This window comes from Eutrigla gurnardus, assembly GCF_963514095.1.
Source record: "Eutrigla gurnardus genome assembly, chromosome: 3".
Classification (NCBI taxonomy): domain Eukaryota; kingdom Metazoa; phylum Chordata; class Actinopteri; order Perciformes; family Triglidae; genus Eutrigla; species Eutrigla gurnardus.
This window is the reverse complement of record NC_139917.1, coordinates 10481713-10504328: the sequence shown is the minus strand read 5'-3', so window position 1 is coordinate 10504328 and position 22616 is coordinate 10481713. Positions and strand designations below refer to the sequence as shown.

Sequence of the window (22616 nt, the reverse complement as noted above, 5' to 3'; positions counted from 1 at the left end):
CAAGTTTCTTGAAATCACATAAGGAGGCCCTAGCTCCCCCACTTGTGCATCTGGTTAATTTATCGATCAAAAACTCAACTGTACCTAAGGCATGGAAAATGGCCTCAGTTACTCCAGTATTTAAAGCTGGCGACAAGTTTGATTTAAATAATTACAGACCTATTAGTATTGTGCCTGTAGTCTCTAAAGTAATCGAAAAGTGGGTCGCCAAACAAGTAATTGATTTCCTTGGCAATAGCCATACTCCTCTACATCCCATGCAGTTTGGGTTTCGACCTTACCATTCCACCGAGACCGCATTGACCATGTTCATGGAGAGAACTAAGTGTTATTTGGATGCTCATGGATGGGTTGGTGCTGTATTTTTAGATTTAAAAAGAGCGTTTGATACCGTCAATCATAAGGTACTTTTATCCAAACTGTCTCATTTTAATTTTTCTTTTCAATCTATTAAATGGTTTGACTCATACTTGTCACATAGAGAACAACGAACTGTGGTGGCCGGTGCCAGCTCCTCTTTTATGGGTTGTCCAGTAGGGGTCCCCCAAGGGTCCATATTGGGGCCCATTTTATTCACATTGTATATTAATGATTTACCCGATTTTTGTTTAGATGTGGATGTTCAGCTTTACGCTGATGATGCGGTAATTTTTACTAAAGCTAAAAATCCTAAGGAGGCAGCACGGGTGCTTTCTACAGCACTCACACACATACAAACATGGCTTACAAGTTCGTGTCTTATTTTGAATGCAAAAAAAACTGTTTGTCTATTTCTGTCGAAGCAATCTGCTTCTTCCATGCCTTCTCGATCAGGTGTTTATTTGGGTGCTGACGAGTTGGAAGTTGTTAATGAATTTAAATATTTAGGTGTGATTATAGACTCTAAACTTTCTTTTAAAAATCATGTTAAAATGTTATCAAAAAAAATTAAATATCACCTTTACAACTTTAAGCAAATCAGAGGATCGTTGTCAGAAGCAGCTGCTCTGATGTTTCTGCATTCTATGATTATTTCTCATTTAAGCTACTGTATTACTAGCTGGTCCATGACCGGCTCTACTATCGTGAAACCAATTGAGCTTCTGTATAAAAAAGCACTCAAAATCTTAGACAAAAAAACGTTTTCTTACCATCATTGTAACATTCTAGTGAAATATAATTTGCTGAGTTTTCCTAATCTTTGTAAGTTCTCCTCTGTATGCTTAATATATAAAGTACTTCATGGCCTGGCGCCATCTCCACTTAAAGAGTTTATTGCATTTAAACAAACAAGGACCACCAGATCTATTACTAATAGGGACTGTGTGGTTCCATACAGGAAAACCTCTTTCAGTCAAAATGCCCTGTCTACGAAAGGAACTGCAATCTGGAACACACTACCCTTACCCGTAAAGGAATGCCCTACCTTGACTACTTTTAAGAGCCACCTGAAGGTATGGCTTAGAGCCAACCAAACGTGTAATCACCTTTAATGTTTTATCTGCATGCTACTGATTAGCTTTTATTTGTCTTTGTATGTATGTGTGATAGAATGGAGAGGGCCATCGCATTTGGATCCATCCATTTATCCATGCACTCTATCTATGTAAACTTGCACTGACACTTTATACCCGGCACTTTATAGAACTCACGCTGACATTACTGCACTTTATGTCTACGTATGAATGTGTATATGATGTGAATTACTGTTTAACTGTTGCTGTGTATTTTTTACCTGCCAAGGGACTGCGGATGTAAATTAGCAGTCTTGCTAACTCCGACACATTTACATTTGTATTCACATACTGATGTTCATTAATGTGTATTGTCCCTTTCAAATAAAAATAAATAAATATAAAAAAAAAAAATGTACAGCCGAAATTACAATTATCTTTTATGTTGAACATAACAATTAACATTGAGACGGTTATCGTCTGAAATAATGAATGGATGAAACATCACTTACGCATTCAGCCTGTCGGCAATTGTCTTCCATGCGGCCTCTCTGGCTTTGTTTATTGGAACGGTGTTACCTTTTTTCGTTATTATCTCCCGGTAATCATCATATAGTTCCATCAGGAGAGTTTGTTCAGCAGCAGTGAAACTCTCTGCCCGTGGTTTGGTGGCATTCTGAGCCATTTTGCAACACTTTCAGCACTCGACTTGTTGGGTCTTTTTATATTCCGCGGGAAGGCGCTCAGTGTGAGGCTTAACAGGTGAGGCTGGAATTAGCGTCAAGTGGAGCCAGCTGATCTCGTTTGATGGAACGGGTTGGGGTTTGGTCTGGAGTTGCCGTTCATTCAAGCTTCAAGATTACACCATAGTCCCGATTTTTTTTAGCGACTTTGATGGAATACCCCCCTGGTGGCGGTAATGCGACGATTCGTTGTTTGCTTCCCGCTAATATTCTCTATGAAGAAGTTCCAGAGAACCCGGATGAATTTGTCTTTTAGCAACATGGCGCACGGCGTTATTAGAACCAGCAGCGCGTCTTCGTGGTGTTGAGAAAGTGTCTGTTAGCTTCACCAGTACTTATCCATCAGAGTCTCTGTGTGTCTGGATAAACCAGTCTGGATGGACTTTGTACTCTTCACCTTTTATTCTGAAGGTTTGACCTCTGACTCGTCTCCCGGTAGCATAGGAAGCATGCTAGCTGGAGACGGTTTTTAACGGAGTTTGCGGAGAAAATGAGTAAAGTCCAAGTGCTGAGAGCGTTGGTGGAGCAGCGACTGGCTGCGGCTGCTGAAGAGATATTTGGGCTGTTTGAAGGAACGATAGCAGAGTACGAGGAGGAACTTTCTCGTTCTAAAGAGGAGAACGAGCGACAGCGGAGACTCTTAGACGCTGTTTTCCTCCCGGAAGTCCGGATACACAGAGCAGGTTCGTTCATCAACACATCCGGGTTTCTCAGCGTCTACATGACGTCAAGTGTTTCAACAGGTAAAAGTTGTGTGAGTTGTAGACAATACCGGCTTCTGTGGACACCGGGTGAACCTATAGAAGGTCTTATATCATACTGAACGTCCTGTAATAGCCTTCACCCGATCGATCTTAACTCATCTACCAGACTCCATTCAGAAAACAAGCATTTTAAAAGTTGTAAGCTTGTTCTCTTGCAGACACACCCAAGAAAGCATAACTTCAGTTTGTATTGATCACCATCATTATGGAGTTATTTCAGCATGATTTTGATCTGGTTATTGCTATTAAATCACAGCTAACACTTGTATAGTCCAGAACAACGAAGCTATTAGAATCAAAGTCATTGTGGAAGTTCAGGGTGACATGAGTGGTGTTTAAACTGTGTAGAACTGAATATTTCACACGTTTGACGAGTGGTTGGTACTCGTGGACTATAAACAACTGGAGGTGGTCTACTATCCAGAAGGGGGGGGGGGGGGTATGCTTTTGCCATGGGGGGAGGGACAGTTTGTCTCACATCCAAACATGTGAAACTAGTGGTCCCAGTAGTTCAAGTGTTGACAGTGGATGACAGGTTTTAAGACCTGTATGTATTTCATTATTCTCCACAGATGTTCAGCAGCTGTTGGTGAGGAAAGATGAGGTTCCCATTGAGCAGCAGGACTGGAGCTCCAGTCTGGACCAGGAGGACCCGCAACCACCACACATTAAAGAGGAACTGGAGGAAGTCCGGACCAGTCAGGAGGGAGAGCAGCTTCAAGGACTGGAGAAGGCTGATATTAAGTTCCCATTGACTCTTGTCCCTGTAAAGAGTGAAGAAGATGAAGAGAAGCCTCAGTCGTCAGAGCTACCTTCACCTGCAGCCAGCAGCTCAACTGAACACATGGAAACAGAAGCTGATGAAGAGGACTGTGGAGGACCAGAACCAGCCAGGAACTCATATTTACAACCAGATTCTGAAGACAAGACGGGAGACTTTTCTGATCCTGAGACGGATGACAGTGCTGATTGGCAGGAGACCAGAGAAACTCAGTCAGGTCTAAAGGATTTCAAGAATGATGAAGTCCCTGACAGTGTGTTTAGGTGTAGTCGTGGTGAGAAACCATTGAGATGCTCTAAGTGTAGGAAATCATTTCATCTTAGTGGCGAGTTGAAGAAACACATGAGAACTCATGCAGGAGACAAACCTTACAGCTGCTCAGTTTGTAAAAAATATTTTCCACGGAATGACAATTTACAGTTACACATGAGAATTCACACAGGAGAAAAACCTTTCAGTTGCTCAGTTTGTCAGAAATCTTTTAATCAGAATCCAAATTTACAGACACACATGAGAAGTCACACAGGAGAAAAACCTTTCAGTTGCTCAGTTTGTCAGAAATCCTTTACTCGGAGTCAAACTTTACAGACACACATGAGAAGTCACACAGGAGAAAAACCTTTCAGTTGCTCAGTTTGTCAGAAATCCTTTACTCGGAGTCAAACTTTACAGAGACACATGAGAATTCACACAGGAGAAAAATCTTTCAGTTGATAAGTTGGTGAGACGTCTTTTACAGACAGTCGATGTTATATTGAATATTTAAACCTCAAAGACCACATGACCTGATGACACCAGGCAAAACTTTTGTGACAAACTGTTAAAACTTAACTTGTTGAGCGGAACACAGGAAGTAAGACACATTCCTTTACCCAACATTAGTGTATAAAAGGAACAACAAAACAGCCGCTCAATCTCTTTAAGTGCACTTAAAGAGATTGAGCGGCTAAAAACAGTTGGGTTAAAAAATAACCCAATTTTAACCCAATTGCTGGGTCGAATAAGGACAAACCCCTTTTTTGGGTTATTTTAACCCAATGGGTTGGGTTATTTTTTTCAACCCAACTTTTGGGTTGAATATTTAACCCAAAAATTGGATTATGCTAACTACAATGTTGGGTTATTTTTAACCCAACTGTTGGGTTGCGCAATTTATTGCTTCTTTGACCCAATAGTTGGGTTAAAATAACCCAACATTGTAATTAAGCATAACCCAACCCATTGGGTTAAAATAACCCAAAAAAGGGGTTCGTCCTTATTCAACCCAGCAATTGGGTTAAATTGAATAGTGTTGGGTTATGCCGAGCTCCACTACTTCCTTAACTTAGACAGGCTCCTTTACTTCCTGTCTTACATTATTGGACCAACTGATTAATCCAGGTGTGTCTGACCCTTGTTGTGACTACTGAGGTCAGAGTCAGACACAACTGGATTAATCAGTTTGTCCAATAATGTCAGGAAGTAAAGGAGCCTGTTTAAGTTCAGGAAGTAGTGGAGCTTGGCATAAAGCCTAAACTAGTTCTTATGTCACTTATAAAATATGACGCACAGCATTTGTTGATTTTGAAATGTGATTCATAAATAAAATGGCTTGACTTGGCTCTCGGACACAATTTATTTTAGGTTAACAGAGTTGAGGAACAGTTGATTCTTGAGCTGCTCATGCTGTATTTGGTTCAGCTTGCCAGCATTTCTATGTAACCGGTTTGATTTGGGCTGCTCCAGCTCCACACCAGCGACCACAGCCACATCTGTTCCTTGGGGGCCCGGAGTGGGCGGCGTAGAATCTTGTCTAAAACTGCTAGCGAAAGGTAAGTGAAAGTAATATTGTTTTAATCTTGATGGTAATTTTTTGCTAATTGGTGCTCACTATTTCTAATATAGTGTCACTTCTCCACATGTAATACATGTAGAGTTTATTAAATCTTAATCCTCGATGACCAACTATCCTGCACCCCCAACATCACTGCTGTGGCCCGATCCTGCAGATTTGCCCTCTACAATATCCGCAGGATCCGGACTTTCCTCACAAAGGATGCAACTTAACTCCTGGTCCAAGCACTGGTCATCTCCCTCCTTGACTACTGCAACTCTCTCCTGGCTGGACTCCCGGCCTCGGCGACTAGACCATTGCAGCGTATCCAGAATGCTGCAGCACGCCGCGTCTTCAATCTACCCAAATTCTCCCATGTGACCCCCCTCCTCCGTGACCTCCACTGGATCCCTGTTGCAGCACGCATCCAATTCAAGACGATGGCACTGGCCTTCAAGGCCATCAATGGAACGGCACCCATCGACCTTCAAACACTGGTGAAACCACACGCCCCGACGCGAGCACTTCGCTCCTCTACATCAGCTGGCAGGCCCTCAACACTCCTGTTTCTGCTCTCTTTTATCAGTAAGAAGCAGGAAATCCTCTCCGGCGTTTGTGCTTTGACTGCAGATCGAGCGGTGATTTGCTATTATTTATATATTTGTCTGATATAATTATAATCGTTTTTCATTATTTCCTGTTCTTGCTGCGTGTGCATGGAAAGGTGGTTCTCTGGGTGTAGCCTGATTGAATTAATGCGAAAATACTGACATATATATGAACGTAATTACACAGCAACTTATCCTTGAATGTTGTTTTTATCCATGTTTGTTATGAATATTATGTTGCTGCACATCACCTCTTCTGTACGTTGTTTATTGTTACTTTTCAATAAAGCTAAAAACATTGTGTTGACTTGACATAACAAAAACACACAAATACAACACGAGTTGCAGAGTTATGATGAACACATTTTTTTTTGCTGTCTTAACATAAAGCTGCCTCAAATTTATGTGTCTTTTCTAAAGGTATTATTTTCTAGTACACATAATTTAGTAAAGATGTGTTAAAGCAACGGTAAATGTATAAGTTGAGTACAACTTGCATTTCTTTGTTTGTTTAACTTAAAATCTTTGAGTAGAAACAAAACCAAAATTTATTTTATAATGTTTACGTCAACACTACTTGAATATTTATGGAAGGTCGACAGCAGCAGCAGCCGCAGAGAGCGCGCTGAGACAAAAACAAGTTTTCGAGATAACTTGTTCTTAAAATAAAAGTGTGACAATGCCGCCGAAGAAAAACCATGCTGAAACTGACTCTAAATTGGACTTATTGACCGAAAGCCTGGGGGCAATGAAGGGAAGCCTGGAGGCAATGAAGGAAGAGCTGGTGAAGAATGAAGACAAGAGGACTGAAGCTGAAGAACGGCTGATGGCGGAGCTGAAAGACATGAAGAAAAAGATGGAACCTCTCCAAAAGTTGATGGCTGAAGTCAAACAACTCCGGGAGGAGGTTGCGGAGAAAGACGAGTTGATAAAAGGAGTTGGGGAACAGAGTGGAGGAGCTGGACCAACAGGGTAAACTGAATGAGGTGATTGTGACTGGCCTCAAAATCAGGCCTCCAAACTACGCAAGGGCGGTTGCGGCTGATGCAGCCTCTGAGCCGGATGAATCTGAGATTAAATCTGTGGAGATGCAGGTGGCTGAGTTCCTGACTGGCAAAGACATCGAGGTGAACTTCAACAACGTCGAGGTATGTCACCTCTTACCCCGAAGGAGAGAGTCTGCAACTCGAGCTGTTATGCTGAAATTCACCAACAGAAAATTCAAGACTGCACTGCTGAGGCAGGGCAGGAAGCTCAAAGGCTCGGACGTCTACATCAACGAGAACCTCACCAAAAAGAAGGCAGACATCGCCAGAAGAGCTCGTCAACTGAGGAAGGATGGCAAGATACAACACACCTGGACGGCAAACTGCAGAATCTACATAAAAACAAAGGGAGCATCAGCAGAAGAGGTCAAAGTAATCCAGATCAGGAGTAAGGATGAGCTGGAGAAATACGATAACTAAAGTATGGCTCACAAACACTCCATAACTACAGCACAGCAAAGTTCAACGGTTCTTACAGGGACTGAAAGACTGGATTAATGAAGACAAAGGCACAGAGTTTTTTCCTGGATGGATATAACTATTCATTGACAGTAACGCCAAGTATACAAGAGTACAAAATATGTCTAAAGCTGTGGATCACTTCTTGGATTGTGTGACAATTGAAATCTGTGTAACGAAAGGTAAAAATATAGTTATAAGCTGTGTTTACAGAGCACCTAACTCAAAAATAGAAGACTTCAATGAATGTGTGGGTGAAATATTATATACTACAACAATATACTCTGTACAGACAGTTCATTAAATCAAGGACGGCCCAGTCAGAACGCTAGAAAGAATATTACAGCAATTTACTAGCAGAAGTATACAAAAAATTATGGCATATTCTAAACAACGTGATTAAAAATAAAAGTAAAAAACCAAACTACCCTCCCTACCTCAAGTTTAACATCACGCAGAAGGACAACCCGGTGGTCATAACAAATAGATAAGGATGGAGACAGAAATCCCAGCTCAATGTTTCTCACACCAGTGAAGGACACAGAGATTAGACACCTGGTCTACAAATGCGTAGCCAAAACTTCTACTGATGTTGATGCGCCACTATACTCTGACTTGGACATGAGGCGATTGGACCCCCTTCAGACTTTGTTACATGATGAGACTGCTGCTCACTCATGATGAACTAATACGGACACGTGTGCAGACACACACGTAATCTGTATGCACTGGACTTCAGCTCTCTGTACCACCTACTGCTGTAACATGTTATGTCAAATGTCACAAGTAAAAGGAAAAGTTATGTCAAGTGGAAAATGCAATGATAAGAAAAGATTATGATGACGATTTTATCCTGTGGGTAATGGGGGCGGGACTAGATAAGCCTTGGCTTCTCCCGCTTTCCCTTTCGGCCATGTGTATTTAACTATGTGAACAAAGATATGTGATGATGATTTAACGGACATGCCCGAAATAAACAAATAAATAAATAAATAAAATAAATAAATATTTAATGTTAAAATGGCATATATTGTATACGCTCAATGGACAACATAGAAACTGTGAACTAAGTATACATTTAGTAATTGTTTTAACTTACAAAATGGTGTAAAAAATATCTATTCAGTTTTTTATGTTAATTTGACAAGTTGTCACTTTCTTGTTCAATAAAATGAGAAACATTGTGTTCACTTTACATAACAATAACACAGTAGGAGTATGACTAGAGTTGCAGAGTTATGCTGAACACAAAAATGTTGTGCTGTCTTAACATAAAACTGTCTAAATGTTATGTGTCTTTAAGAAGTTATTATGTTCTAGTACACATAATTGAGTTAACATTTGTCATAGCAACATTAAATTTAAAGGTTGAGTACAATTTAGATTCCTTTGTTTGGTTAAATTAAAATCTGTGAGTAGAAAAAAATCCCTACATTTCTGTTATACTGTTTACAACAACACAACGTAAATAATGTTAAAACGGCATATATTGTTATGCTCAATGGACAACATGGACAACATGCGCACTAAGGCTACGTTCACACCGCAGGTCTTAATGCACAATTCCGATTTATGGCTCAAATCCGATTTTTTGTTTGGCTGTTCACATTACCTCTTTAAATGCGGCCTGTCTACGGATTGCTGTGTGAACAGCTCACGCTCCTGAAGTGACCCGCATGCGCAGTTGATCATTGATGACATCACACCACAGCGGTGTTTACGGAAGCGAACATGGCAACGGCAACCGGTAACGTGGTACTGTATGGCTTCATGCTAAAAACAGTGTGTGGCGGTGTTTTGGCTCCCGCCCGCTTTTCAATCAACTTTATTTGTCATTCATTTACAAAACAGTGCAGCGCGGGTCAGAATGACGTCAAAGTCGCATTAAATGCGACCTGGCTGTTCAGACTGCGGTCGCATTCAAAAAAATCCGATACGTATCCGATTCAGTACCACATTTAAATGTGGCCTGAATCTGATTAGAAAATGTCAGATTCAATGCGACTTGTGCTGTTCACATTGTCAAAAGCAAATCAGATATGGGTCACATATGAGCGAAAAAAACAGATTCAGGTCACTTGTAACTGCGGTGTGAACGTAGCCTAAGTTGTAGCGTAGGGCGGAAGACAGATACAAAAACGTTGAGTTGGGCGCCAGACAGGAGCACAAGGCCACCTGTCATTCTTATCCATAAACAGGAAATAAGTAAATTATAAAGTATCTGTATACCAATTAAACATTTTCTGTAGGTCCCGCTAGCCTAGGCCCTGGCTACAAAAGATGAAATATAAATAAAACACTGGCCACCAAAAGATCTGGAAATGAAATGTTAATTGATACCAAAACAACAACGAATCCATCCATCCATTGTCTACCGCTTATCCCGTATTTAGGGTCGCGGGGGGGCTGGAGCCGATCCCAGCTGTCATTGGGCGAAGGCAGGGTACACCCTGGACAGGACGCCAGTCTATCACAGGGCCGACATGTAGAGACAGACAACCATTCACGCTCACATTCACACCTACGGTCAATTTAGAGTCACCAATTAACCTATCCCCATCTTGCATGTCTTTGGACTGTGGGAGGAAGCCGGAGAACCCGGAGAGAACCCACGCTTACACGGGGAGAACATGCAAACTCCACACAGAAGGGCCCGACCCGGGAATCGAACCCAGGACCCTCTTGCTGTGAGGCGAGAGTGCTACCCACTACACCACCGTGCAGCCCCACAACAACGAATCAAAACACTTAAATCAGTAAATAATACAGTTCATCCCGTAATAAATCAACACATTTTGTATGGCGACATTAAATGAAATCAAAGTCCCAAAGTTCATAAACACAAATCGCATTCACTATAAAAAATGCAAAAGTGAATGGTTTTATAATTCAAATCAGTTCAGTTGTTCAGTTCACTCAGATGAGCAGGTAGAGGGTGTGTGTGTGTGTGTGTGTGTGCGCGTGTCAGGGGGGGGGGGGGGGGGGGTTGTGAATTCAGTCCGGTTTTCTGCACAAAAGTTCAGTTCAGTCTTTATGGATAGGTGTGTAGGCATGGGTGTATGGGGTGAGGGGTTAGATGGAGTGGGGGGGTAACGTAACGATGAGAGGGTTGGCTGTGTCCAGGGGGGGGGTATGGTGGAAATAATGGCTGAGGGGGGAAGAAGCCTGGAGAGCTACAGGCAGACAAACCACTTAACTGAAAGTGTCCAGATGATTGTAGCTTCCGAGCGCCGCGTTCAAAGAATCCTTCGGTTTTGCCCACACTCCGGGGTTGCTTTTAATCCTTCTGGCTGTTTTAACTTTCTTCTTTTTCCAATGATAACTTTGGGTTCTCCTCCTGTGGTGTCTCACTTCCTCCTGATTCCTCCATGCAGCCCTTTGTCTCACTCACACCACCCTTCCCCCAGCTCTCAGGTGTTCTTAATTTCTCTGTTGTCCCTCCCCTTACCTCTGAGGAGGAAATGCACCACTGCACTTCCTGCTACAAAGTTTACATTTAGTAATTATTTTAACTTACAAATTGATGTAAAAAATATCTACTCAGTCATCACAAATCATCACTTTCTCGTAATATTAAAATTAAAAACATTGTGTTCACTTTACATAATGTAACACCCGTCTCATGTACCTATGGGGCGGGCCTGGGTTAAACTTTTTTGTTATGCTTAATAAATAAAATATGAATTGAGTAAATGAAAACCACACACAATAGCACTTTAAATGTAAATACTTTTTTAGTTCAAAATAGAAAAATAAAAAATGTGAAATAACCACTTGGGTTCAGTGACAATAAAATTAATATTCAACAGAAATGATACCCGTTTTAAATCACTTTAAATGCTGGCAATCACTGGTTCTTCACACCAAATATCATGAAACATAAAGCGAGCGAATAATGCAATGAACCCACACACACACACCACCGTCCACAACAGTCTGGGAAAAGCTACCCCAAAACCCCGTTGCAGGCCTGTTTCGTTGCTCGTGTGCGTTGAGGCCCAAAACACACTGGCCGCTTCGCTCTCTGAAAGCAAAATAAAAGGCACGTGCAAATCAACAGTTACTCACGGCTCCCTACAACAGTCCATGCGCTCCCGACAGTCCATGCGCTCCCGACAGTCCGTGGGGAAACGGGGGGATGAGGGGGAAATGGCGGCTCGCCGGTGTTATGTTACCGTAATGATTTCTGAAGGCGTGGCTGTGCTTTAGCGTGGGATTTCAGATAGTTATGCTAAAACAATATTTTTTAATGTGGAAAATTAATGTGGGGTGTCATCCACACTGTCTAGGTCGATCAAATAAAGTAAGCTGGTGCTGAGAAGACCATTTGATTCCTATCATTCTTTGATTTGAAGTCTCACTGAGTGTTAAGGGGTACATGCTTTATTCGGCAGAACTGATTGCTGCTGCTGAATAATGCATCAGCTATTATTTATGCCTCACTAACATTAAATGTATGATATTCACACTGTTAAGCCAAAACAGCCTAAAATATGAGCTGGTAAAAAACCATGTGATTCAAAGATCTCCAGCAATAAAGTTACAGGGTGGATGTGTTATTCGGCAGTGCTGTACAGGTATGTGAGCTGCCGAGAAGTGCATCCCCCTGTTTTTCCAGGCTAGAAGAGTAGCACATGTATGAAATTCACACTGTTAAACCAAAACAGCCCAAAATATGAGCTGGTCAAACCATGTGATTCAAAGATCTCCAGCAATAAAGTTAAAGGGTGGATGCGTTATTCGGCAGTAGAGTTTTTACTTGCTGAGAAATACATCTCCTTTCTCAGGTGGGGCTCAGCCTTAAATTCACAGTAAAATAAACATAGACCATACATTTCTTTCTATGGGAAGCCCATATTACACACAGTGTTCTGTGCTGTACAGTGTACAGACTTGGAGATTTCTTTATAGTAGGCCCTTACTATGTGCACATACACCTCCAAATGTTCACCAGCTGGGATGATGACACTTTATCCAGTCAGAAATATAAATAAACTACTTAAAACTCGGGTCAGGCTCCTGCCTATATCTGTGACCTGCTTTTACCATACGAGCCTGAATGCTGTCTGAGATCCACTGGCACGGCCTTGCTTAGGGTCCCGAGGTCCCGTCTAATCACAAAAGGTGTTATTAGTTATAAAACAAAACAAAAATGCAGTTTAGTAGATAGTAGCACTCACACTGTATTTGGAATATGAGACATATACAGTATTTATTAAATAAAAGAACAGCATGACCCAACAGGACTTCAGAACTTTGGATGAACGGTCCAGGACAATAAAACATACTGTACTTGTACTGTACATGTAAGTGTTAGATTTAAATAAAATTACACACAAATACCCAAGTAAGCAAACAAGATAATGAATAAATGAATAAGAAAATGGAAATAAATAATCAAATGTTAAACTATTTACAATTGTCAAGCCCCCATTGCATAGAACTGTCTAGGTGCATAGCGGGCAGAGGTAGTCCTCATCCAGCGCTGGACTCTTCACACAGACATGGTGGTACCACCTGCCACAGTTGTCACAGGCAATCTGAAAATTTGAAATGCACATTAAAGTTTAATATGAACAACATGTATTTCATAATTCTGACATTGCTTCTGTTTTACTGAGGGCATTACTACTACCATATTACTATAATACTATGTTATAAACCTGGTACAAGTAATGACAGACTAACCCATGAGATACATACCTAAGTGACTGATGTTTCAGAGATAATGATGTAGATTTTGTAAGCTACAAAGTATGTCTCAAATTTATGTAATTACCCATTGAGGGTCATCACTGTCCTTGAATCCACAATGATGGCAGAGGTCCTGGAGAGTGTCTGTAAAAACACATAAAACAGTGTTATTTGATATTCATAATAAGTATAAACTTTTTGTTGTTGTTGAAAGAACAAAACTATATCAAGACACTTAAATATCATACAAATTATAAGCCAAAAGGGAAACACACCAGATTCACGGAGGAGAGTGCTGGCTATATCCACTCTCATGCTGTTTACAGCGCTTGTGCTTGTGTCAAAGGTGGTGGCCTTTCCCTCCAATATACACTCAGCAAACTGATGAAAATAGATGATCAGCAAAGCATTTTTAAGATTACTTTTTGATCACCCCTCCAAAAAAACAAATGAAAACAAATAAGTAGACCAACTACATAGCACTCATAAAGAAAATGAAATACTCATCACAGGATATGTACATTGAAACCAGTTGTAATGTGTAATGTTCTTGTCACCTTTATTAATTCACGGTTAAAAAAATGGCTATAATAATAGCCAGTTACACTCACTTTCAAGGCAAAGACACCGCATGATGTGCTGTCTCTCTGTAGTCCATGTGGATGACTGCTACATGTCCATCTTGACACATTGCATCCTCTTTTCCGCATGAATGCCCTTATGGAACAATATATAGATTTTTATAACTTTAACTTTCTTCAAACCCATATAAACACACACACACACACACACACACACACACACACACACACACACACACACTTTTAATTGCTTTCTTTAATTCTTTGTCACCTTGTTTTTTCCTTGCACCTTTTCATTTTTGCCTGGGACTCTCCCATCGGATCCAGAAAAAGACAGTTTTTTTCTTCAGGACAAATCACCTTCATATTTTTGGAAGGAAACGTGTTTTAGGCTTTGCATTTTAAAGCTTTAACAGTGAAACATTCCAACCCTAGAAAGTAGGCCAGCACACAATTGCCACAAACTTGCCCAACCTGTCCAACCAATTCATCTGTATCTGTGTGGTTAACTGTAAACTACTACTGCTCAGACCCCTTAACTACTGGCCTCCCAAATATTGATAATATAAAAGAACAGATGTGGCCTCTATTAAACGACTTATAAAAGCTACAGTGGTCACACTTCTACCGTTAACATCCAGTGGTGGTGCTCATTAAAAATCCCCACTATCTTTTTGTATCTCGATGGATCCATCTGAAAATCAAGATAAGAGAAACCAGTATTTTGCTTTAGTTGAAAATAGGACTGAAACATGGCATTCATAGCAACGTTTATGTCATTGTTATACCTCTATTTTTAATGAAAATTACATCAGTGAAATTGTACATTTGAAATTACAAATCATAAAAAAGATTTCTATACAAACCTTGAGTTTGGAGGTTTTCCCTGTCCAGATGCGTGTCATTTCGAAGCTATCAATTACAGCAGCCTGATCAACATTTTTTTGGTTGTACCGTCGCACAAGCAAGGTAAGGTAAGCGTTGATTACCTGTGAATGATACAAAAAAAACACCTAATTATTTCATATTTTGTTCCAACAACAGGTTTTTAGATTTACAACATATTTACATCACTATCTGTTACTGAGCACTAATGTCCTGCACTACAGTGCATTTAACTTCTTCAGCCCTGCTTGGCCTACCAGTGAACCCGCCCATACAAACACTCTTCATGTGTACATCTTTCAAAACACTAGAAAGTGATTTACAGATGCAGATAACCTAAACAAAGACATAGAATAAAGCATGGTGAATTTTGAAGAAATATGTGTAATGATGCACAGTGTTACACAAAAATAGTCAATTCGAGTTACATATTACGTCAACTTGATTCATTGAGTGAAGTTTTGGAATAAGTAGCTACAGAATATATGAACATGTTACAGTAATATATAGTGTTTAAAAAAGTATGAAGTAAAAAATGGAACTTGAACTGAGAGCATAGAATAATAACAAAATTACCTCACTCTCAAGCTCTTGGTTGGGAGCAATCCTTGCAATGTCCCAGCAGAACAGTTTGTATGGTCCAATTTTGGTGAGAATAACATGCACATTCAAGTGTTTCCCAGCCCACAACTCATTCACATCTGCAAAATTAAATAGTAGTAATTTATCTGTTACTATACTGCTCAATGATTTAGCCATGTTATGTTATACATCACAGAAATTAAATAATTGTCATCAATAATCACCTCAAACAAACCCTAAACTGTTAGATGTCTGGTTATGCCTGTCCATTTACTGAAGCCTCTTTGATAACATTAAGTAATTAATAGTGCACATGATAGTCAGTATATGTTTTTAGAGACAAAGAATGAAATTTGCAAAAACATACATGTATCTATTTCTGTTTCCGTATATGTGGCAGGTGCTGAGGCTGCTGAGGCTGCTGTGGCTGCAGCTGCAGCTGCTGAGGCTGCTGGGGGTGTAGGTGCAGCTGCTGAGGCTGCTGTGGCTGCAGCTGCTGAGGCTGCTGGGGGTGTAGGTGCAGCTGCTGAGGCTGCTGGGGGTGTAGGTGCAGCTGCTGTGGCTGCAGTGGCTGCAGCTGCTGCTAGGGGTGTAGGTGCAGCTGCTGAGGCTGCTGTGGCTGCAGCTGCTGAGGCTGCTGGGGGTGTAGGTGCAGCTGCTGAGGCTGCTGGGGGTGTAGGTGCAGCTGCTGAGGCTGCTGGGGGTGTAGGTGCAGCTGCTGAGGCTGCTGGGGGTGTAGGTGCATGTGCTGTGGCTGCAGTGGCTGCAGCTGCTGCTGGGGGTGTAGGTGCAGCTGCTGAGGCTGCAGATTGCATGGCAACAGGTCCTCTGCTCGCTGGTGCCCTGACTCTTGCTGCCCTGACTTTAGTTGCCCTGACTTTGGGTGCCTTGGATACAGGTGCTGATGCTGCTGTGGCTGCAGCTGCAGGTGCTGAGGCTGCTGTGGCTGCAGCTGAGGCTGCTGTGGCTGCTGAGGCTGCTGTGGCTGCAGCTGCAGGTGCTGAGGTTGTAGTGGCTGCAGCTGCTGAGGCTGCTGTGGCTGCAGGTGCAGGTGCTGAGGCTGCTGGGGGTGTAGGTGCAGGTGCTGTGGCTGCAGCTGCAGGTGCTGAGGCTGCTGTGGCTGCAGCTGCAGGTGCTGAGGCTGCTGGGGGTGTAGGTGCAGGTGCTGTGGCTGCAGCTGCTGAGGCTGCTGTGGCTGCAGCTGCAGGTGCTGAGGCTGCTGGGGGTGTAGGTGCTGGGGATGTAGCTGTAGGTGCAGTGGTGGCTGAAGCGGTGGCGGCTGGTGCTGTGGCTGCTTCTCCTGAGGCAATCCTGTGAGGAATCCGTGGATTCTGGACCTTGAAAGGTTTGAGGTGGTCAACACTCACCTTTTTCCTTACTGAACCGTCAGCTGCAAGCAGATCAGCACGTTTGCCTTCCATTGATGTTATGACAAAGGGGCCAAGAAAGTTTGGGTCCAGTTTTCCACCTTTGCGCTGTTGGCTCCTTATGTTCTGGCGCCACACTTTGTCACCAACTGCAAATGTGGTTTGGTCCATTTTAGATTTTAGTCTCTGCTGCGTCTTATCCTGGACCTTTGAGACATTTTCCTGAACAATGCTCTTAATTGCATCCAGGCGTTCTATGTCTTTGGAGACTGTTTCCTCCTGTATCACATCCTCAACACTATTGTCCAGCTGTAAATAGATAAGTCAACATTATTCAAAATACACTAGTGCTGCCTTTTGCCCCAAAATCAACCTGAACTCCTGTTTGTGTCATACATTGTCAATAACTACCTATATCATCAACCCACTTACTCATCACTAAATAATTTTTCATGTCCCACTGTCACTGCCATAGATATTGCAACCCTGCTGTACATAACATATACATATATATGTATCCAATATTTATTATCTATCCCATTGCACTACTGCCTCATTGTTTATTTTCACTACCGACTGACCACCTTAATCCACCTTCCACCTTACTTATCTATGTTTGTACTTGTACGTGTTCTCTGTTGTATTATGTCATTGCTCAGTTCTTGTTGCTGTCTTCCTTATGTGTGTACAAGTGAGCGCATAAACCGGAGTCAAATTCCTTGTATGTCTGTACATACTTTGCCAATAAATCAGATTCTGATTCTGATCAAATTTAAAAAATAAAACAAATCTTGGGAGTGCTTTTCTTTTTACACCATAAGTTAACTAACATTGCATCCTCATACTTCATTTAACTTAAATTTTGCATTTTCACAAACCTGATAATCCTCAGGAATCTCTGCTGGGTAACGTGCTTCCCGACCAAACATTAAAAAATAAGGTGAAAATGTGGTGGTCATCTGTTTTTTGGTACGCAGTCCAAACATAACAGCATCAAGATATTCGTCCCAGGTCTGAGGCTTTGTCCCAACAAGCTTGCAGAGAGCCCTTAAAAAAGGTATACATTTTAGATTTATGTGTGGCTTTTTTGCAACATTAAAACAATGTAATTTGTCAATGACAATTTCAGCATAGTCATGCTGTGCTTTCCTTACTTTTGGATGGTTCCATTCATCCTCTCAACTAGACCGTTGGTCTGGGGGTGATAGGGAGCGCAAAGGCTTCGTTTGATGCCTAATTTGGCACACACACTCTTGTTGATCTGTTAGACACATAATTATAAAAATATAATTTTAGAAACTAACATGAAATGTTAAAAACCTCACTTGAAAAATATATTACTATCATACAATAAAAGTAGTTCTGCATAAAAAAGGTTGAATTAGTAAGGCCAGCAATACCGCATTGACAAATTCACTCCCCTGATCCGTCAAAATCCTTTTCGGAGCCTCAAACTGGTGGACAAATTTGATTATTTGTTCTGTGACCACCTCTGCACGTTTTGTCTTCAGTGGATAGGCTTGTGGCCATTTTGTGTAATAATCGATCATTACACACACGTTCTGGTTGCCTGCGGTTGTTGTCACCAATTTACCAATGAGGTCCATTCCAATCAGCTCAAATGGTTGTGTTACCTAAAACAAAACAAGTAAAATGAGACAATGGTACAAATGAACCAAAGTGTGTATATCCATGTAACAACATGGTATTAACTTGTATTAACAAAATTTTACTAAATCCTCTAGGGTCATAATAAAACATTTGAAGACAATTAACACTTATCCAAGATACTTCCTCAATTTTACAGAGTGGTGGTTAATTTCATTAGATTTTAGCTGCGTGTGTTTCACGTCATTATCTCATGTGTCTTTTGATTTCACAAGGCAGTATTATGATTTTCAAACCCTAACAAGTCTGTGACAGTTGGCTCATGTGAGGAGCCACATAATGAAAACTCAGCTGAGCAAAATTGTCATTGCTATTATACACATCGATTACTGTAAGACTTGCACATCTGTGACACTGAACAGCTCCTCAACAAATGCATGGCACACCACAGAAAGCCAATGGATATAAGATGAAATCCATGTGAAGCACACAAACACAACTGCCACATTCAAGTGTCTATGCATATTTTGAAAAATGTTTTAATAAAGCCACATGCAGCATAGTATGTCATATTGCAGCAGCTCTCATTAAACTATAGTCTAAGGAAAGTGCAAAACAAAGTAGGGATTGGCCATGTGGAACTCTAAGATCATTTGTTTGCTACATTTATCAATGCATATGGTGAAATGCACCCAAAGATTAAGTGAGCATTAAGAAGCTCAGCACTAAATTTAAATTATGTCTGCAGTGGGTATCAGACTGTGCAGTCAGAAATCTACTGCACCCTCTTACATATGACATCATTGTGTCTCTACTTTTAAGTTGGCTTTGCTCTGAGTTCTACTCTTGCCAAAGCAGAGAACAGATACTTGGCTGCTTAAACAGGCCTCATATCTACATTATACTGTATCTACTAAGCTAAATAGGCTGGTCCAAGTGGCTTGAATGGCAGTTTCACCAGCCATTATCAGGGTTTATATTCTACTACTATTACACATAGCTAGTAAGTATCAACATCTCTGGTATCACAAACTTTGCACACATGCAGAGATGAAATGCAATCAGTATAATGTCCCCTGTCTTTAAAAAAAAACAATACTGCACCACCAGCACCACATCCTACCCTGTCAGTTTTATGTACTTACACCTTTGTTAATGTGATCTAAATTATTGGCTTGTGTATATAATGGCCTTGACACCATGGTGTTAGTTTTTTTTGTTAAATGCATGGGAACTCCTCACTATCAAATAAAGCTAACGAATCCTTGAATGACTGGAAAAACATCTTCAACTCCTAAATCAGAAGACGAAAATCACTTTTTTTTCTTGCATTTTTTTTACATTAACAATATGGAGAAAAAATCATACTTTTATTGGGGTATACTGAACCTCCTGTTTTATCAGCCGCTGAGTTGACTGGCACACTGCACATTCTGCCACCTGTTTGAACACAATGACACAAGGACTTGTCATTCTGAAGCACTGACATGTTCATTGACAGATATTTACTTTTGAGAGATGAACTAAGGATTTTGAGCAAGAGACTGGCTTTTGCAGGTAATCCATGTCCTAATTGTTTTGAGAAATGCTCTTACTGTTTTGCAAATGTTGAGGATGATTCGAAAAATGTACCAAAGTGACTGAGAAAAACTGTCATTCAAAAGCTCATTGATATAGGACCATGTTACAGACTACAAAGCTCTTTAGTAGTAAAAATAAAATCACACAGGAATTTGTTTCATGACTAATTTGATGCATTCTTACCCATTTGTCTATATCCGTGGTCATTCCAGGCCCGTGAAAACGCTTGGAAATTGCATCCCTTGTTTTTTTCTGGCCGCTGTGAGCTCCTGTTGGGCTATCATGAAAATCAACAAAAATGGCATTGGCTTCCTCTACACCACAAACCACTTTTGTTTTGACGTCTCCAGATCCCTTGATGTAATAGAGTGCTCCTCCTAGAAGATACATTATACAAAGATCAACTTGTGACAAGCCAAAACTTTAATTTTTTGGTCAAACGTATACATAGGCTCCCTTAATAATTAAGTAGGCCTACTGCTAATCTAATTAAATGCATTTTCAAATGAAATGGTCATGTTATCAGTCACAGTAGTTTACAAGGAAATTGTGCTCAGTCATCCCACGATTTTTACTATTGACAGGTTATCAACATGCAGTACCAAACAAAACTACAGGTGTAGACTACACCTGTAGTTTTGTTTGGTACTGCATGTTTGTCTGCAAACACACAATTTCTTCATTTATTCAATGAAGAAATTGTGTGTTTGTCTATTTATCTATGGATTAATATCTGTCTGTATTTGTATGCTATGTATTAATGTATTTATTATTTCTGTATTACTTCATTATATCACTAAATATGAATAGATTAGTGTTTGAGTAAGCAGGATTAGAAACCCCAAAAAAGCATCCATCGACAAAACGTCTTTGATTTGGCGTGCTTCCAGAAATGTAGGCTAGCTAAATTTAAGGTTTACAAATGGCTCCTCAAAAACTAGATAGATAGATGGATAAGCACTAACCTTCAACATGGTACCTTGAAGCTTTTCATCGAATTTCAGACTTTTCTGCTCTTGTAAGGTCACTTTTATATTTGCCGTTAACTTTATACTGCAAAATATCCTCGTGCAATTGAGGGTCCATGATCCAAGAATGATGGCAGGTTAATTAGCAAAAATGGCAATTGACCTCACGACACAACTCTCGCAATTACGGCACACCCACTATCAGGCCTTGAAAAACCTGAAACCTGAAATTACTACGGGATGCAGGATTATAAACGCTGATGACGACGATGATAATATCATATTTATGTCTGAACAAATAAATATGCTCCAATTAGAGAGTTTATTGTATCATTGCATATGTACTTAGGCTATATGCTATTACAATGATTGATATATATTGTTGGCAAAGAGAGGGGAGTCCTAATAGAAACTGATAAGAAAAAGCTTCGTTTGAAATAATTGTGGTGAAAATGTATGCTACAGATCAAAATATAAAATGTAACTGACTTGTAATCACTCACAATATGGTCTTCACGGTGTGTTTTTGAACTGTAGGTTTTGAAGAGCCTCCTCTGAAAACAGTTTAGGATTCTCATAAATTGTATTACCTGTAAGCGCTTTACAAATAAAATCTATTATTATTAGTATTATGAACACAAACACAATTTTGTTGTAAGCATTTTCCAGTTGCTGGTGTTTTTAATGTTTGACACAATCGCGAGAATCTTCTAGCCTGGAAAAACAGGGGAATGCACTTCTCGGCAGCTCACGTACAGCACTGCCGAATAACGCATCCACCCTGTAACTTTATTGCTGGAGATCTTTGAATCACATGGTTTTTTATTTAGCTCATATTTTAGGCTGTTTTGGCTTAACAGTGTGAATTTCATACATTTAATGTTAGTGAGGCATAAATAATAACTGATGCATTATTCAGCAGCAGCAATCAGTTCTGCCGAATAAAGCATGTAGGCCTACCCCTTAACACTCAGTGAGACTTCAAATCAAAGAATGATAGGAATCAAATGGTCTTCTCAGCACCAGCTGACTTTATTTGATCGACCTTGACAGTGTGGATGACACCCCACATTCATTTTCCACATTAAAAAATATTGTTTTAGCATAACTATCTGAAATCCCACGCTTAAAACACAGCCACGCCTTCAGAAATCATTACGGTAGTTTCCCTTCAGCTGTGCGCGCTCCCGCGAGGTGCATGCAGTTCTCGGCGGGCAGGCAGAACTCGGCATAACACCGGCAGGCGCAGCCGAAACTCACAGTCCGCTCGTAACGATTCCGTCCGACAGTTCTCGTCCACACCGGAGGGCGCAGATCCTCTTGACAGGGCACAAAAGTCTGTGTTATCCGGTAACAGTCCGTTCACCTTAAAACAAGAACTTTCAGCCTCTAAAAAAGTCTCAAAACTTCGACGCGGTTGGGCTAACTCGTGTCTCTCCCTCTTTTCTTTTTTTTCTTCCTGCTTTCTTCCCGGAATCACAACACAGTCTAAGTCCCTCCCCCTCACGTCAGACTGCTCTCTGCACAAGCCAATCACAGCAAAGACTTTTGTGCTCCTCTTAAAACAAATAATATTGTGTAAATAACGTAATTACACTTAAACACTGTCTCAGATGAACTTACTCTTTTTTCTTTTAGGACACGACATGAGATGACATGAACTTATACTTTAAACACATACTTCTTGTAGATTTTTAACTTTT

At 40.7% G+C, this 22616-nt stretch overlaps 1 protein-coding gene and 1 long non-coding RNA gene across 2 annotated transcripts in view; one reads left to right on the top strand and one right to left on the bottom strand.

The window, feature by feature from the left end:
- The first annotated feature begins 2579 nt into the window (after positions 1-2579).
- LOC311011403 (uncharacterized protein) overlaps positions 2580-22616 on the top strand; it is a 97543-nt gene continuing 77506 nt past the window's right edge. The window contains exon 1 of the mRNA XM_084006327.1: positions 2580-2859. Coding sequence (XP_083862453.1) covers positions 2667-2859 — 193 coding nt within the window. The 5' untranslated portion in view covers positions 2580-2666. The remainder of the gene's footprint in view (positions 2860-22616) is intronic.
- LOC311010697 lies at positions 12990-13754 on the bottom strand. The gene is made up of 3 exons (XR_014596823.1): positions 13617-13754; positions 13427-13485; positions 12990-13187 (listed from the first exon to the last, which is right to left on the bottom strand). It is a non-coding gene; the product is annotated as an uncharacterized lncRNA (long non-coding RNA).